Here is an 18,285-nt window from a genome sequence, read left to right on the forward strand (position 1 = left end):
CGCCTCTGCCTCCAGCTATTCTGTGGTTTAGGCCTAGGGAGGAGGGAGAAAGCATCAGACCCACTCTGGGGATTTCTGGTTTCCTTTCGAAATTTACATCATCTTGTGCAAGAAATGGTTTGTCAGGACTGCCAAGTAGGGCGGCAAGCCCTAGTTGGGCTTCTCAGGGCCGGTGGTGACTTCATGCTTGGATGCAATAGCAAGATAAAGTAGAGCTCAGAGGGCATTTGTTCAGTTAGGGTATTTTTAAAAGCTCCAACTCTCAGATTGTGCCCCGGGTGAGTCCAAATGTTAATCATTTATCAAATGCTTGATTTTAGTGGGCCTGTCGGAGTCCCTGTCCCACCACATGGGGCATTCGGCATGGGGAGAAGTTACATGGTTTAGGGAAAGGAGTACTGGCCTTCTGACTGCCGCCTAAAGCAGCTGTGACCTTGAGCAGCTTCTTTCCTTTTCGGGGCTTCACTGCTTCGCTGTGTGGTGAGGTTAAATGTAACCATCTTTCAAGTTTTGTCTGGCCCACTTCCTATTTTTATCATCATCATCATCAACAACAACAACAACAACAGTCTTAAAATACCAAACACTACAAAACAGAACTACATTGAAACAGAAGGTGTTCGCTAAAGGAGTTTATTAAAAAAGCTCATTGTGCACGGGGAGTTTGAGAAACTCCACCAGCTTCCAGGTGGTGGTCTTGTGCTGAGCCCTGAGGTCGGGAAAGGCAGAGAAGAGCAGCTGGGGTGTTTCAAACAGAAGGGAAGCTGAGGTGGGAACAAGTTTGGAGAGTTTGGGAGATGGGGAGGAGTGGTGCTGAGAAAATACTGTGGGTATGATGAGTATGGTCATTTTTTGCCCAGCACTTTACCAGTCTTCACGGTATTTCTTTTATTTGCTCAGGGTGGCCTGGGAGCTGGGCAGGGCATCTAAACAGATGTTAATTTACCCCCAAAATTCACACAGCGAGGATGTGGTTGAGCCTGGCCTGGATTCTAGCTCAGCTGCTCCCACGTCCATACCCTGCTGCCACCTGAAGGGAGGGGAGGTGGGTGGGGTGGCTCGGTAGGGAAGATGGGAACTCAGAAGCAGGCACATCTTGCTGTCAGAGGGTAGAATGGCTTAAACAGAAAAAAATTTCCTTCAACTCTAAAGCTAAAAAATGAGACAGGAAATTTCAAAGATTAAGGCCCCAAATGGAGAAAACAGCACTTCCAGCTCCACATTTGGGAACCATTAGCACAGAGGTACTGGTTGATTTATCTGCACTGCCTAAGAATCCAGGAGAGATGTAGTTCCCTTCAGCACACTGGCCTGAAAACAAGGGCAGGGCCTTTTGTTATGAAGGATACTCAGACCCAGCTCAGATTTGTTCTCATGCACACACACGCCCCAGAGGTCAGCCTCGGCTCCAGCCCCAAGATCTTCCATGTGCCACTGATGTGCCCTCAGTTGTCCTCCCGGAGTTGCAGCTCCTGGGCTATAATCCTGGAGTGATAACATCTCTGACACAGGACTGTTAGGACAGCTCCAAAAGCACTGTGTAAGTCACACAGCAAGGCAGCCCATTTGGAAGGAGGGATGGTAGGAAGGTTTTCAACATCAGGGAACTAACAGACATGTGTCTAGAGCCTTCCTGGGTAACCTGGGGCAAGTCATTTACTTTTCTGGGGGTAAGAAGTTTGGTTTCTCAGCCCTCTTTGTAAGAGGCCATTCCATACCCCTTCCCCACAGTAACAATGTTCATTCTTCAAGCAGATGTAGGTTGTGGGCCTGCTGAAGGAGGGCAGTACAACCTACTGTTGCTCTCAGGTTGTGCCCTGCCTCATGGGAAAGACAGGCTTGTGATTATAACACAACCCGAGATCTGGACAAAGAGCAGAGGAAGCTCAGACTCCTTTCCTTGGGTCAGTGAAGACTTTCTAGAAGAGGTGACATTTTAACAGGGCCTTTAAAGCCAAATAGATACTTCCCAGAGGGTGAGGAGGGGCAAAGGCATTCCAGATGAGAGTGACGTCTGTGGTGAGGCAGGCCTGGAGACGGGAAAAGCCATTGGTGGAGAGGAGGGTAGGCAGGAGGTCTGTACTGCTGAACAGGATGGTTTGGCTACGAAAGGGGGTGGCAGAGGGGAAGGCAGGTACGGTGGGCTGGGGTGTGACTGGGAAGGATACCAATTAACCACTGTAGCATTGCTCTGCTGGCATTTGTAATTTAGTCGGTGCACACATCTGGAGTTAGGCTTGGTATGAATCTGACTCTTTGCATTGCTCTGAAAACAGTTTTCTTTCCTCTTGATGAAATCCTGCAGTCTGCTCCCATGTACCAGTACCTGGATAGGAAAATGTTCAAGGAAGCTTACCAGATTGCTTGCTTGGGTGTGACAGACACTGATTGGCGCGAGCTGGCCATGGAAGCTTTAGAAGGATTAGAGTTTGAAACAGCAAAGAAGGTAAGCATCTGATCAGCATGAGCTAGAATCTGGTCCTAGAAGAAGGTCCTTTGAGAAGGCAGAGGGGCTCCAGGCGACATATAGAGAGACAAATGCATAGTGCACTGGGTAGTGGGCTCTGGGTTTAAGACTGGCCTGGTTCAGCGCTCACCTCATACCTGTAAGCGGGAGCCTTTCTAAGGTTGCTCATTGGGAAAATTAGGGTGATGATAGGCCCCCATCCTCAAAAGTTAATGAGGATCTAATGCGATAATGCCTGTAAAGCTCAACACTGGAGAGGCATCTGATAAGATTTCTAGCTGTCACTCTTATTAGCTATCATTAATGTAAAGTAGCAAGCTAAGAGCCTGACACATAATAGGCACTCCATAAATGGTAGCTTTTGTTATTGGTGTAAGCATTTATTAGTATTGGGTCATTTATTACACAATGCCTGTGGTTCTTGGCATTCTGCTAAGTATGGTGGAAGAGATGGTCGAGCTCTCTGATTCTGACAGCACTGTCACTCCCCACGTACCTTTGTGGCATGATTCATGACCTTGATTCATGGTGTCATTTCCTGGCTCGCTCTATTAAAATTACAGAAATGGCCGAAGAAATTTGATCCCTTTCCACACATTATTAGAAAGAGCCCAGCCATATCTCTGAGTTGGCTTTCCATCTAGAACCTGAGGTGTGGGGGGAAGGAATGGCCTCCAACCCTCTCCCCTGCTTCTCCCTTCTGTCCTTATCTTCACAAAGCCGATTAATCAGATACTCATTTTGCCCACATACCTGAGCTAGTAGGGAAGGAGTTGCTGAAGTATGTGATGCCATCTCCATGGTAGGTCAAGACTCCTAGGCATGAAAAGAGAGTAGACCGAAACTAGGCTAAGGTTCAGAACCCTGGCTGAGACCAGCCCGGCCGTGTACAGGCTGAATGACCCTGGGCAAGCCATCTCTCTTGGAGCTGCGTCTCCCATTTCTGCAGTGGGGAGGTGAAGGCACTAACTGCTGAGCCTGCCTGTCACAGTGTCATCAGGCTTAACTGTCACATTGTGAAAGGGATCCTAAAACTAGCAGTGGTTGTACAAATGCTAGCTGTTATTGAAACAAATACAGTTATAGTTATATAATTACCTATTTTATAGTTTTAGATCTACTGTGTCAGAAAAGTGGTAATAGAGGAGGGCTTCAAGAATATAGAGGAGCGAGGAAACGTTTCCATGGAGGGAGTGTCCCTCTCCTGTCCCAACCCAAAATGCCAGAAGGAATGAGGAATAACAAAGGATTCCTAGAATATATTTTGTTTTTAGTCTGGAATGAAATCAGACAGCAGCACCTAGCACAGTGTTAAGTGCTCAGCAAATATTTAGATGAATGAAAACTAAGCTGGAATGGCCTTTCATTTGTTTAATACTCTCCCCCAATTCTGTGTCACTTCATACACTCCTTGAGAGTAGAAATTACTGTATTAAAGCCACAAGATTTTGACCATAAACTATAACTTGATCACTTTATCCAAATATCTAATCCCCAGACTTTCTTTTCCTTCTTTGCCAAGTCACTCAGGCTTGCATGGAGGTGGAGAATGGTTCCCAGTGATAGACTGCTATCCCCACTAGATGGCAGAGGAGAGCTGTTTAGCACCCAGGACCACTGCCCTGATCAGAACTGCAAAGCTTCTTTCTTTCCACATTTCCCTCCCCTGAGCTTATTCACAACCGTGTGACTCTGGCCACTCTCATCAGAGCACCCCTGACTCTGCAGAATGTCAGGGCTGAAGGAACTCGGAAACAGATTTCTCTCCGTGGTAGGGAAGAAGTAGGTCCAGGGCCCCCTAGCTGGAAAGAAAGGTAGGACTGAGACCTAGAAAGCTCCTTCTTTCCTACCTGCTACTCTGCCAGACATTCCAAATCTCGCTTTAATGTTGCTTTGAAGAAGCCCGGACCTCAAAGATGGTTTATTATTGTTCAGCAAAGAACACAGGTGTTCTTAGCTTTCTGTACTTTTGCTTATGTAATACCTTCTTCACCCATTCAAAGAATTCCTCCTCAGGAATACCCATTTGCCAGGTTCCCACTCTGTCATGCTTTACCTAATCCTGCCTCCGTTGCTGCCCATACTTAGACAGTGCATCTATGTTCTCCAGGGCATCTTGTTCATGCTTGTATAGCCCTTAGCTCAGGGAGATTCATCTGTTTAATCTGCCTCCCTCCCCTTTTAAGAATATAAGTCCCTGAATTGGGGAGAGGGACAGGAGCCAAGTCATATTCATCTCTGGGTCCCCAGCCTGACAGGATGCCTGGCCCTGTGGACTGAAAAGATGAAGTCACATTGTGGTCATCTGTGAGGCACCAGAAGCTGGGTGACTTCCTCATTTCCACAAGTCTTTTTAGGATGGAGGATGTCGTGCAGTTAACCAGAGGCTGCAAATGGCCAGGGTGGTTGTTCTGCATTTCATATTCTAAGACATGCTGCCTCTTCTAGTTCTGCGTCAGCCCATTTCAAATGGGACAGTGTAAAGGAGCACAGCTGGGTACAAACGTTGACAGCGAAGCCACGTGAAGATCACCCTGACGTGGTGCATTATGTTCCTCTAAATCCCTTGCAGCATTTGAAAGCAACAAAAGTCTTAGTCACTATCAGTTTGCATGAAGATGGAAACTTCCAGCAGCCCATGGGTTAAAGTCTCTGGCTTTACTGTGAGTCCAAGGCAAGAGCTACACTTTTAGGATTTATGCAAGAGTTTGCCTTCCAGGGACTTAGAGTGATTCATTCCCGACCTCCCCCTTCCTTCTAGAAACTATCTTTATTCCTTCTCAAATCTCCCCCACTTTCCTCCCTTTACGATGGTACTGTGGGCTCTGGATGGCCTGTGTTTACGTACTGTTGGTAAGCATAGCTGTCTCCTGTTTCCTGTCCAAGTCACCAAGATGTACGTGCAGTCTCTCCTCAGTCACTACATCTCCCCACTCCCGCTCAGATGCCACCATCTCAAGAGTGTCAGACTGGCTTGTTCTTTCCTTTTGCATAGAGATTCCCCCTAAGCAGGCACCATCTCAGACTGCAGTATCACAGTTTTGTTTCACCTAATCCCAAAGTGATTGATGCAACCAGGGCTTCTTTGCTCTTTGTATGGACTAATCCCCAGGATAAAGCTGAGCCTCACTGGGTGGTATAACCCTCCTGAACACACAGTGATTAATCAATGCTTGCTACTTTTCCCTCCTTACTGGCTCACTTTCTAAAGCTTGACTTCCCACCCCCAGCCAATCATCACTTTTGAAGCCCAGAAGGCAGCTGATTTTATTCTTTTATTTCTTCCTCTGTAGGCCTTCACCAGAGTACAAGACCTCCGATATTTAGAGCTCATCAACAGCATTGAGGTAAAGATGAAGTGTTCTTTCTTCTCAAGAAAGTACAGACTCTCTGTCAGTGGTTTACAAGCAGCTTTTCAAGCAGGCGAGAGCCTTGAGGATGTGTGAACAGAGCCCACTGTGTCTGGGTACCGGGGCCACAGCCTTGCCCTTGGGATGCAGAATGCCATGTTGGGGCGGGGGGGAGCACATGGGGGCAAGGAGTAGCTGGGGGTGGTAGCTGGGTTCCTGATCTCTGAGCTTTGATCTCTCTACCTGGCAGATGTACTGGAAGGATCGAATAGCTTCTCAGTAACTGGTTTTCATCCTTTGCAGTGGTTGTCAGCTAGTTACCACCCTCTAGCGCTTCAGTAACGTGCCAGTGTAGGAGGCATTTCCCAAATACACACGATTTACATCCCACCTGTGGCAGCGGGTCCTAGGGAGGGAGGTCTGAACTGGGCACCCAGGGAGCTCGGTCGCCCTCCCCGTCTAGCCCATCATTCCTAGCTGAAAACACCAGCCCCACCAACCAAACCCAGAGAGGGCTAGAATGGACAAAAGGGGCTGGTTCTACAAGCACCGTTTGCTGGGTGCTGGTAGAACATATTCTTAATTCCTGTGTATTTTAGTGCAGTCTGAGTGTCTGTAAAAAGGCATACATATTTTTTCTCCTGAACAGATTTATTGTGAGGCTATGAGAATGTGAGATACATTTGAATTACCATATGGAAGCAGTGAAGAAATCAGCAAATGTCTTGTCCCTTTGATTCATTCAGTATAATAAGCACCTGTTGTGGGCCGAGCCTCGCGCTGAGCCCAGTGGCAGTGCTGAGTGGGAGAGACCTGCAGGGGCTCTGGGCCTGCGAGGCCTAATAATTGTTGCCATTCACTGAGTGCCTGCTCTGCCCCATGACATGATCGTGATTGATGTGTATATTATTTTAAATCCTCACAACAACTTAATAAGTCAGATACTGTTTTTATCCCTATTGGATAAATAAGGACACTAAGGCTCAGAAAGGCTAGGCCATGTCCCCAAGGGTTCACAGACAAGAGCTTGGTTCGAATTCAAAGCCAGTTCTATTTCCGAGGCTGTCTTTACTCTAGGCCGTGTGACTCTAAGAAGTTGCTTCTATTGCATTCCCCACACACATCTGCTTCCTCCCCCAGCAACAGCATAAACTGCATTTGTGTTTTCTGTTGCTTACTTACCTGCATGGTGAAGAGTTTGTTCAGAGCCATCTATCCATAATGCCTAGGATCACAATCAGGGGTGACATCTGTCATTCATCTGGTCTGGATCTAGGGGTCTTAATCTATGCAAAGGTAACTGAATTCTGTGGGGACCACCTCTTGTCATTTACCAGGTCTTACTAAGTTGTTGTCTTACTACTGTCTCATCTAGTGTGCTGTGAACTGGGCAGTGGGTTAAAGTAAACTTGTAAGAATTGTCTCTTGAAAAAGAGTAAAGTGCCTTTGAATGAGTATCAATTTTGGCTGTTCTGAGGCGTTTGTTACTTGTTTCTCCCTATTTGGCATTATTCCAGAGAACCGAGGTCCCTTACTAGGCTCCTCTTGGATAGATGAGAGGTGACTGTACTGATAATGAGAGAAAGAGAATCTGCCCAGGTGATTTTACTCACACTGAATATACCTAGACCGATTTTCTTAAACATGGTGATATTCTGAGGCCTAGAATGAATATGCCATAAATTCCATGCCTAGTGTAAACTATTTCTTTTATTATTGTTGTTGTTGAAGATTTTATTTCTTTTTAGAGAGAGGGGAGGGAGGGAGGAAGAGAGGGAGAGAAACACTGATTGGTTACCTCTTGCACACCCCCAACCAGGTGCCTGGTCTGCAACCCAGGCATGTGCCTGACTGGGAATTGAACCAGCAACCTTTTATTTCACAGGCCAACGCTCAGTCCACAGTACCACACCAGCCAGAGAGTAATCTATTTCTTTATCTCACTGTAAGACTTTAATTCATTTCCTACAATTAGGAGTTAGTTATTTTGGCTGATTAGCCTAAACTGTGTCGTTTCTTTTTGTTTTTAAAAAGTGATTTCTGTCAGTGGGGAAGCATGTTGCCTCCAGCTGTTAGAACTTTCACCAACTTGTCTGGGGGTTTGATTCAATGTCTCATCTTCTTCCACTGGGATATACTTGCTAGAAAACAAGCAAAAGGAAACTGCTGGGGATGAGAGATTGGGTGTTACTGAGTGTTTACAAATACTTGAGCTGTAGACTAATGAATGTTCCCTAACACAGATGAAAGGAATGTGCCAATTATTTCTCCTCATCCTCAGCACTGCTTCATGTTTATGTGTATGTGCACACATGTGTGTGTGCATGTGTGCATGAAGGTGTGTTATATGGTCCAAAGGGCACCTGCAGTCAGACAGACCGAGTCCAAATGCCAGCTCTATATGACCTCAACCTGCTCTTCTGAATCTCAGCTTCCCTCAGTGTGACACTTGGTAGTACCACCTACCCTTAGGTCCATGTGGGAAGCGTATACCTAGTGCCTAGTGAGCGCTCAGCACATCGTATTGCTCATCTTCACTTTGGAGACAAGAAATAGTGAGACTCTGTATATTCCTTGATTGGTCTCCTCCTGGGGAAGAAACCCTAAACTTTCTCCTTGTCTACCATCATCGTGACTCACAACTCAGCCAAACCAGGACTGAGAGGCCTTGGGAGCTTGGGGCCACCAAGGAGTGGGCAGTACACATTATCCTAAATATGCATTTGTTTCCTTGGAAGAATGTATAAGAAAGCAGCCCTGAGGAATTTCCATTAAACAAATAAAAGTTTGCATCTCTTTGATCTTCACTCATGGAGCCAGGATGGAAATCTGCTTTTGTTGTCGAGGGTTCCCAACAGAAGCCTAGGTGAGAGACAGAACAGCCAAGGAGCCAAATGTAAGTTCCAGTAGGAAGGTCCAGAGGCTTAACTTGAAATAGCAACAACTAACCTTTGTAAAGGCTGCTTCCTGCTATGGCTGCAGAGGCCATTTCCTGTGCTTCTAATTTTTCCAGGAGAGGAAGAAGCGGGGAGAGACCAACAATGACTTGTTTCTGGCAGATGTGTTTTCCTACCAGGGGAAGTTCCACGAGGCCGCCAAACTGTACAAGAGGAGCGGGCATGAGAACCTGGCGCTCGACATGTACACTGACCTCCGCATGTTTGAGTATGCCAAGGTAACTCCCCACATCCTGGCCCGAGCTGCCACATGGAACCCACCAGTGTTCTGACACTGTGGTGTTTGAGTTGTTTGGCCCAAGGGGTGGTGCAGACAGAAAATAGCAATGACCTTAGAAAGAGTGTGGGCAAACTGGTAAGCAAAGGAACCATCAATAACCACTGGTTGAAGCTGACCTAAAACTGACCCTTCAGGATAACATCAAAGGGACAGAATATGACACTTTAGACCTTTGTCAGTAACAGAGCTGGGTGGACTGTGAGTCTGAATCAGTAGTGTCCCTTCGTTAAGTCGTGTTCAGGGTTCAGGGCATCGGGGTTGTCTCCCACAAATTCCCTCAAAACTTTATTAGAAGCCACCAAGAACCAATGTCCTCAGGTGTGAATGGTTCTTCCATCTTCATACAGGACACTGTGGTTCACTCTAGCCAAGGTTTCCTAAGCACCTGCTGTCTGTCTGACACCGGTGTTACACTGGGCCACGGCAAGAGTATGGCTGAGGTCCTGCCCTCTGACGCTGGCTCGGCGTGCTTCCCATTGCCCGGGCTGGTGTGGCGTTCATGGTGGGAATATCTGCTTGCATTCGGAGGGGCCCAGAAGGTGTGGGTACATGACAGAGATCTTTCTAGAGCAGGCTCCCGGTGGTGTGTGTGATATGAGTCCCACTGAGGAGCTCAGACCACCAGGACACTTGCAGTTCAGCCTAACATAAAGTGAAAAGAGCCTTGGGCGTATTGAACATCCAGGCTCTTCCTTCCACGGAGGCGCCTTTGTTAGCATGCCTTTCTCAGTAGTGTCAGGAGCTTCAGAATGTTAATAAGTGAGTCATCAGCCACAGCCAGTTAGTGGCTATTAATGGCAATTATCTAGCTCACAAGTTCAAGATGGAAAATCCTTCCCATTTTTTCCTGCTCTTCTGTTCCCGAAGGTGGCTGCACTCTGTTGTCATCCACCATCTGTGAGTACCTGGTGCCAAAGGTTATATCTGGGTCACTCTGATGTGGTCCAGGAGTTCCTGGTCATCAGTCCCTGGACAAACACCTGGACCCCAGCCTGTCTCTTCAACGCTGTGGTCCCTTCACACGATCCCTCATATCCAGGTGCTTCAGGTTCCCCCACTTTGCCCTCTTCAACTGTGTTGAAGAGTATGCCCCCCATACTCCCACCACACACGCGCGCAGGATTTAACATTGCATTCATACAGAGAACACCTAAATCAGTGTGTCTCTTTCTGGGGATAACGTTTAAACTGAGGCCAAAATCTTAAAGGATCAAATCCTAGGAATTTAGGATTTGGAATTTAGGCATTAGGAGGGCTGGCTGTGCGTGTTTTGAACCTGCTGAAACCTTTCAGCAGACTGCTAGGGTACAGCAGACGATGCCTGCTCACCTGGCATCCAGAGAGACCGTGAGAGTTCCGGTCCTTCCTGTCGGTGACCTAGGGAAAGGCTCTTCGCTTTGCTAAGCCTCCATTTTCCTCTTAGAGGTGTGGCACAGTTGCAGCTCAGCTTAGTTCTGAGAATTGCACAAAATGTGTAAGAAAACCCTTTACAAAGGCCAGGCTGTAGAAAGTGAGGCAGATGAGAGGAGCCAAGCCTGACCACAGAGTGGCTGTTCTGCAGACCTGTCCCTGGCCAGTCCAACTCCCGCTTCTATACTGAGGCCCCTCCTTACACGTTGGGTGGGCTTCATGCGCCCACAGTCTCCCACCCAGAAATGCAGCCTATTTACACAGTCCATCTGGTCTGCCTCTCTATGAAGGTAAATACTCTGGGAGTTGTTTTGCTTATAGTTTTTTATCATAATTCCAAGTAGATTGGTCCTGTTTCAATCCCCTCCCCCCCAATAGTCTGAATTTGAGAAAGTGTGTACATACATATTATGTCGGGGGTGGGGAGGGATACAGTACTTATTAACAAGGCATGTTTTTGTTTATTTGAAAATTGCTTCCCAAGATTCAATCTGGTTTTCAGAAAATTTTTAAATTACATTCCCACGTACAAATAAATTATATGCTTTCCAGATAAGTGACATGTTTATATGGTGATAAAGGGAATTATAATGCTCTTAACTCTCATGTAGTGTGTCCTTATCAAAATCACCAAGCATGAGAACACTGTTTAGTCTCATTCATCACTCAGCACAGCCCCTTACTGTCCACTCCAGGGCAGAGTCTTTGCCATGGCCCCAGATAATGTATAAATTAGCTTCATGGAACCAAAGAATCTTTGAAAACCCAGTTTGTTGAGCCTTGAAGGAACCATTTAGACTCAGCTTCAGTTAGGTCAGAGCTCCTGGGACCAGGCTGTTGGGCTGGAGGAGGCTCCTTCAAGCCTGCCAACCGTGTCCCTGGCTGGTGTCTGTGTTGACGACCCACATTTATGGCTGGCTTTTGGCCTCTGACCCTTCTCACTACAGTCACCCTGAGTCCACTGAGTACTCACTTTGAAGGTCATTTCTGTTCAATTAGGGTACCTGTTTTCCCCAGCTGCTGACCTCGTTTAACCAGCCAGGTTAGCAGAGTTTCTGGCTTTGCATTGGCACGAAGAGTGCACGTTGCAGTAGCTGCCAAGAGTGGAGATTGTGTCTGTAATGGCCCAAACGAGGCGTCTTCAGACACTTAGTGGCTGCTGTCCAAGCCCCTTCCCCTCTGAGAACTCTAGAGGGACCAAAGGCCAGCGAGGTCGGCCTGTCTTTTACTGGACCCCAGCATCAGGGTAAATGATGTTCTTTCCTCCCCTTAAAACAGTTGGTTGTCTTAGGCCAATCTAATATATTATTTTAGGGGCTACACAATTACTCTGAAAGCAAATGGGAAAAAAAGAGCGCTAATTGTTCAAGTAGGTTTTTAGAATACATTGACTGTACTTTCTTGACAAATGAGTGCTAATCATGGGGGAAGGAGTGCTTTTTTTATACTTTGTGAGGTTGACACAACGCATTCTCTGCATGGTACATTATTCCTGAGACAAATTGCTTCTTACTAGTTATGCAGATATGGGCTCTCAGAGCTCTCAATTTCCCTTTTTGAAAACCCCCACCTTTTAAAATGTCAGCACCAAAGCTGCCTCAATTATGGCAAACTCCCACGAGTATATTTTGGGTGACTGTATCCTGAGAAGAGGTGATTTTCTGAGGCTGTTTCTCATGCGTTCTAGGGCCAACCCAGGAAAGCTGGGCACGGCCCTTTAGAGGCCCCACTGTGGCGGAAGGAACACAGGCCCTGAGGCCGGGCCTCTGAGCCCAGAGATCCACGGGCCTCTCTTCCTTCATGGGCTCTCTCCAGGACCTTTCCCTCTGCCCAGGTCCCCCATGGTGGCTTCCTGCTGTCCCCACTCCTGCAGACCTGATTTCTAGACACAGTGATACTATCCAGTCGAGAAGCTGTTAACCGAAAACATTTGTGCTATGCATCTGCCCAGGTAAATACCTGGGGGCAAAGCCACTGGGATGATGCCCTAAGCTCAGGCAACAGAACATGAATAGAATCAGGAAACAGATGTGAATAGTATTTTCAGTGTGGTGGTGATGGGGAGGAGGTCACAAAGGGGCTCTTCTAGATTCTGTCTAAGTTTAGGGGGACAATGTGCTCAGCCTCACTCTGAGGCATGTGGTATCATCCCTGTTACCTAGATAAAGATTGTAAGTCTGAATATCCAAAATTATGCAACCGGGTTGCAGAGTCACTATATAGAAATAGTCACACATACATCAAACTCCTCTGAGAGAGAGACAGAGAAACCTGATCATAAACCCTCCGTAACACAGAGTTTGTATACAGTACTGCAAAGAGGCCGGAAAGTGTTGTTTAGCTAAAGAAAAAATGTCTGTTAGTGGGAAGGACAGGAAATGTTGAGGGCCATAGTCCTTGACACTGTCCCAGTACGCCCCAGGAACACCTGTGGGGCAGCCTGTAAGCACTCCTCCCTGACACCTGGGACTGTCCCCCGTCAGCTCTGTAGGGATGGGCTCACACTTGCATCCTGATCGCCTGCTTCAGCCAAACAGGCCCTTCCTTGCTTTAGCTTTCAGCATCCTGATGTAATGCCGGCAGCAGGAAGTTCTAATTCAGAGTGTTTTTGTTTGTTGTGCTTCCTCAGGATTTCCTTGGATCTGGAGATCCCAAAGAAACAAAGATGCTAATCACCAAACAGGCTGACTGGGCTAGAAATACCAACGAGCCCAAATCTGCTGTGGAGATGTACATCTCAGCCGGAGAGTATGTCAAGGCCATAGAGATCAGCGGCGACCATGGCTGGGTTGACATGTAGGTTTCCAGTCTGTTCCCCAAGAAGCATTCGGTAGCATGTCATGTCTTGTCAGCTCTTGGTTTTGACTGACAAGGGAAAAAATATTGTTTCTCTAACAATTCAATCCAAATGTGATACTGACTAGGTTTTTGAGACACGGAGTTTGAATGAGGCATTTGCTGCCTTTGAGGAGCTTTGTGAATCCCTGGGGGAAAGGGTTGAAGGGAGTGAGGAAAAGGAGACACCCAGGCATTGGAGCTGCCATTCCCCGAGCCTTCCCTCTGAGCCAGGCACTGCGATGCCTTGCAGACGCTTGGTTCTCCTCCAGCACCCTAAGTGTAGTTGTTTCTGTGCTCATCTTCCAAATGAGGAAGCCAAGGCTTAAGGACCAAGGGATCACACAAACCCAAATAGCTGGGAAATTACAGAGCTGATCTTCAAACTGATCTGACCAACTTCAGTACCATAACACCTATAATGAATGGTAGGAACTGAAAAAGAACAAAAAAACTTGCTAGCACATCATGGAAGGAAACATGACTGCTCATAGGAGGAACCAGGGATTGTCTTCTCCTGGGAGTTAGTCTGCGTGACGGGCCTTGGCGAATTTCAAGAGGCAGAGATGGTAGGAAAGGGCAGGACGTGCAGGCCAGAAGAACAGCACAAACCAAATGAGTTGGTTGTGGTTGGAATAAGAGGTGGAGGATGGGAGAGTAAAGGACATCTGGCTGCAGGCAGGAGGATCTGGGCTGGCCACACTGGCAGGGCCTTAGGTGCCAGAGTGAGGCTTTTTTTTTTAAGTTTAGTTTAAAAAAATATTTTATTTGTTGATTTTTAGAGAGATGGGAAGGGAGGGAGAAGGAAGTGGGAGAAGGAGAGGGAGAGAAACATTGATATGTGAGAGATTAGCAAGAGATACATTGATCAGTTCCCTCTCACACACCCCCAACTGGGGACCCAGCCTGCAACCCAGGCATGTGCCCTGACTGGGAATCAAACTAACGACCCTTCAGTTCACAGGCCAGCACTCAATCTACTGAGCCACACCTGCCAGGGCCAGACTGAGGCATTTACATTTGTAAGTAGATAGTGAGGACCCCTGGTCAGACTGTGCTGTCGGCCCACTCAGGCAGTGAATGTAGAATGGGGGGAAAACTAGAGAAAGCAAGACCAGATAAGTGGTCACTGTAGTAGACCAGGGAGAAATATAGTGACTGAGGGAATGAATGAGAGGTGTGAAGTAGGCAGAACTGATAGGACCCAGCTAAATCAGGGCGTCACACGTCGGGCCAGGCAAGGGTGTGGCAGGCTGATTCTGAGATCTGGGACTTGTGGTTAGTAATGCCACTCGCCAAGGTAGAGAACAGAAGGGGAGCAGGCTTAGGTGGGGCTGCCGAAGAAGGGATGGATTCGGTCTTTGGGCTCTTGGAACATCAGGCCTACAGGGGAAGGTCAGAGAAAGTGTGATTCATGCTCATGCATGTGTGTGCATACATGTATGGAAACGCATGCATGTTTATGTGTGCACTCTGCCACAGCTGTTAAAGAAGAGCAGGAGAGGCAGCAGCTTCTGAGGTCAGCTCAGACTGAGCCCTAAAGGCCATTGGTTGTTCTGGAAGCCTCACAGTGGTCCACAGGCAGCGGTGGTCCAGATAGGACCTGGGGAGGGAGAGGGGCTGGTTAACGACTAAGCCATCCCTGTGAACCCCACTATGTGGTTGGCATGTGTCTAAGAATAAAGTTTCTTGAACAAAGAGACACAGATTCCCCTCCCCCAAATTATTCTTTCCACAAAAAGGATGGCACGTGAGAGAACCAGGCAGACTTAAATCCTCTCTCCCCTCTAGTTTTTCGCGTCACTTTCTTTTGTGACTGATGTGTATCAGGGTTACCTTGAAGAGACTTAAATTAGTCCAGGAAGGAGACTTTCAGCAGGGTCTGCCCTTTTGCAGGTCTGGTTGTAAAAGGTGCCTCTCCTCTGGGGACATTCGGTTGGGGAGCTTTAAGCATTTGCCTGTGCCACCTTTCCCTAAAAATGTGTTGTTTCTCTGCTGAGAAGTATTATTTTTAGATTCCATTATTATTCTAAGTACAGATTGACAGGCCTCCCTGAGCTTGCCTGTCTGGGAGACAGGGATCTGTTACAGCTGTTTCCCCTCCCTTCTCACAAAGAGCAAGCTGGGTAGGACCCCTGTCCCCTGGGAAAGCTGGTTTTACCCCAAATCCTGGCCTGATTCATTGGCCCCCATGTCCCCACAAGCAGTGGGAGAGCCAGTCCTCAATGGAAAGAAGTGGTGAGCCAGTGGTCCCTGTGGCCCCTCACTCGTGGTTGGCGTCTTGGCCAGGAGGAGAGGCGCAGACTAGATTTCCTGCAGGCTTTCCAGAGCTCAGAGCAGGCCCCACACAAGCCTCTTCCTCTAGAGATCCTGTCACTGAAGAACGCTCACACCTCTGCTTCTGCTTTCCCCTGAGAATTCCCGAAACAGTGGTGAGACGAGCCCTCTGCCACTTCCTGGCTGCAGAGTCTTGGGCAGGTTGCTTTACCTTCTACCTTAGCCTTTAGTCTTCTCATCTGTGAAATGGGAATAATGGTACTACCTCTTCCTGTGGTGGAGATTCAATGAGATCACATATGTGAAAGCTCGTGGCATTGTTCTTGGTACAGTAGGTGATCGGTAAATGCTGGTTTCTCTCCCCAGATCTGGCTGCATAGATTAGTAACTCCTGTGAAAGGCACGTGAAAGGAGGTGGGGTGGGGGAGTGTCCTTTCGCAGACACCTCTCCTGGTCACTGGGCACTATTTCTGGAGTGTGTCTTCACTCATTTAATAATTCCCCTCAAGCGCCAGGGGCCGTGGCACTATATTGAGCACTGGGGACATCAACAAGAATTGATACAGAGCCTGCCCTTGAGAAGACCCAAAAGTTCACACCACTTCCTTCCATCAGGCGGCTTTCACAGGAGTCCGTCTCCTCCCTGCACGCTTGCCTCTCCAGGTTAATCGACATTGCCCGTAAGCTGGACAGGGCTGAGCGGGAGCCCCTACTGATGTGTGCTCACTACTTCAAGAATCTGGATAACCCTGGCTATGCTGCTGAGACCTACCTGAAGATTGGTGACCTGAAGTCCTTGGTTCAGCTGCATGTGGAGACCCAGCGCTGGGATGAGGTGAGGGCAGAACACACTTCATGGGTTAGGGGTCATGTCTGAGCCCTGGGCCACAGAGGGCTTTTAGGGGTTTAGATGGAGAACAGCTTCCCTCATTGTGAGAACAAACATTAACCTGGCAGTCAGGAGACTTAATCTGGAATTTTCCCACCCAGAGTATTTTGGAGGGCCTTTTGATGCCTGTTTTTCATTTGTTTGATTGTTCATTCATTTGTTCAGAGCACTGTTATGGACTGTTGGCCCTGTGCCAGCCTAGTGATAGAGACCGGCTATGTGAGAGTTTGAGAGTTAGTGCAGTAGCCTCTGTTGCCTGTTGTTGGTCTGAGCTGCCTCTGACCAGGAGACACACCTATGTGACATTTAAAACCTGCTGGGTGGCCCTGGCTGAGTGGCTCAGTTGATTGGAGCATTGTTTCATACACCAAGAGGTTGCCAGTTCGATCCCAGGTTGGGGCACATACAGGAGGCTACAAATTATATTGATGTTTCTCTCTCTCTTCTACTCTCTCTAAAATCAATCAACATATCCTGGGGTGAAATCTAAAAAACAAAATAAAATAATAAAACCTGCTGGGTGACAGAGGAGGTTGCCCATACTTTCCAGGTGCAGGCTGCCAGAGCTGTTTCAAAGGTCACTTGGAAACCTAGGCTCTTCTTGCATGAAGGGCAGGTGAGAAGAATTAGCCAGGCCAGCAGGGAAGATGACGGGGTGAGGACGCAGAAGCAGCGATGTGCTGTCCCTCTAGCTCACTGGTTACCTGTGCCCTGGACTGAAGTTCATCCCGAGAAGATTAGAAGCTGTGCCCTAGGTCCTTCCCCGACCCACCCACCCACCATGGTCTAGTTTAAAGAGCCAGAATGTAGGCCTTTTCTGGGTATGAGCTGTCTGCCTCCTGCCCTCTGAGTGGCTCCATTTGGTGAGGTGACAGGGTCACTGATGAGAAAAGTAGAGCCAGGGACAGAGGTAGTAATGGGCTCTCAAGATAAAATTATCAGATTTCTCAAGCAGCATAAGTTAGTACATCTTAGAACTACTCAGTCATGGCTATGTATCAGGCAAACTTTCTCCCTGTTGCCACATACTGTCCCTTGTGACTCATTTCCGATTCTCTTGGCCTGACAGGTGGTTCTGGGACTTAGAGAAAGCCGTCATTGGTTCCCATACAGCATTAATCCATCATCATCTTTGACAGCTAATACACAGTATGATGATAATGTCAATTCTGTTTCCTTAGGTGTTGCCTGCAATTAAAAGAAATCTGTTTGCAGCGCTCCGGGAGCCCACGCAAACCCTCAAAATAAAATGTTTCCGATTTTGTGCTGCTTCTGCAGTCCAGAAACAGACTGTTATTATTGAATCCAGTCACTTGCATATTGCTGTTAATTGCCTTTTGTTTTCAAAGCTGGTTTGTTTTTGTGTATCTGGGGGTTGTGAGGGGGAGACACTCTCCCCTTCTGAATTGTCAGGCTGGCAAAATATGACATCCCTGATGGATTCAGCCAAGTGCCATGTTTTCATGGGGCTTCAGGGGCTGCTTTATTACAAATGCACCCATTACTTCCTCCAGGCCTTTGCTCTGGGTGAGAAGCATCCTGAGTTTAAAGATGACGTCTACATGCCCTATGCTCAGTGGCTGGCAGAGAACGATCGTTTTGAGGAAGCCCAGAAAGGTAGGCCACACCGATTGGCACTTGCAGAGGGGTGAGAGAAGGTACTCCCTACACACATTTCAGGAAGGCTGCCCAGCCCCTCCCACGGTAGGCCCCAAGACGGACGACTTTATCTAGGCCTGTGATGTGTTTAGTGGGGAAGACTGGGGAGCAGTGGAAAGAGCCTGGACTTTAGGGTCAAACGCACCTGGGTGCATACACTC

General features: G+C 47.7%; 1 protein-coding gene across 4 annotated transcripts in view; it reads left to right on the forward strand.

Annotated features, from left to right (window-relative positions):
* IFT122 (intraflagellar transport 122) overlaps nt 1-18,285 on the forward strand; it is a 71,523-nt gene that overhangs the window by 40,091 nt on the left and 13,147 nt on the right. For all 4 annotated transcript variants that reach the window (XM_037139341.2, XM_037139339.2, XM_037139340.2 and 1 more), the window contains 6 exons: nt 2,306-2,446; nt 5,761-5,814; nt 8,831-8,992; nt 13,094-13,260; nt 16,240-16,411; nt 17,980-18,082. In XM_037139341.2, coding sequence (XP_036995236.2) covers nt 2,306-2,446; nt 5,761-5,814; nt 8,831-8,992; nt 13,094-13,260; nt 16,240-16,411; nt 17,980-18,082 — 799 coding nt within the window. The remainder of the gene's footprint in view (nt 1-2,305; nt 2,447-5,760; nt 5,815-8,830; nt 8,993-13,093; nt 13,261-16,239; nt 16,412-17,979; nt 18,083-18,285) is intronic.

This window comes from Artibeus jamaicensis, unplaced genomic scaffold (genome assembly GCF_021234435.1).
Source record: "Artibeus jamaicensis isolate MK-2021 breed Jamaican fruit bat unplaced genomic scaffold, CSHL_Jam_final contig_519, whole genome shotgun sequence".
Taxonomy (NCBI): domain Eukaryota; kingdom Metazoa; phylum Chordata; class Mammalia; order Chiroptera; family Phyllostomidae; genus Artibeus; species Artibeus jamaicensis.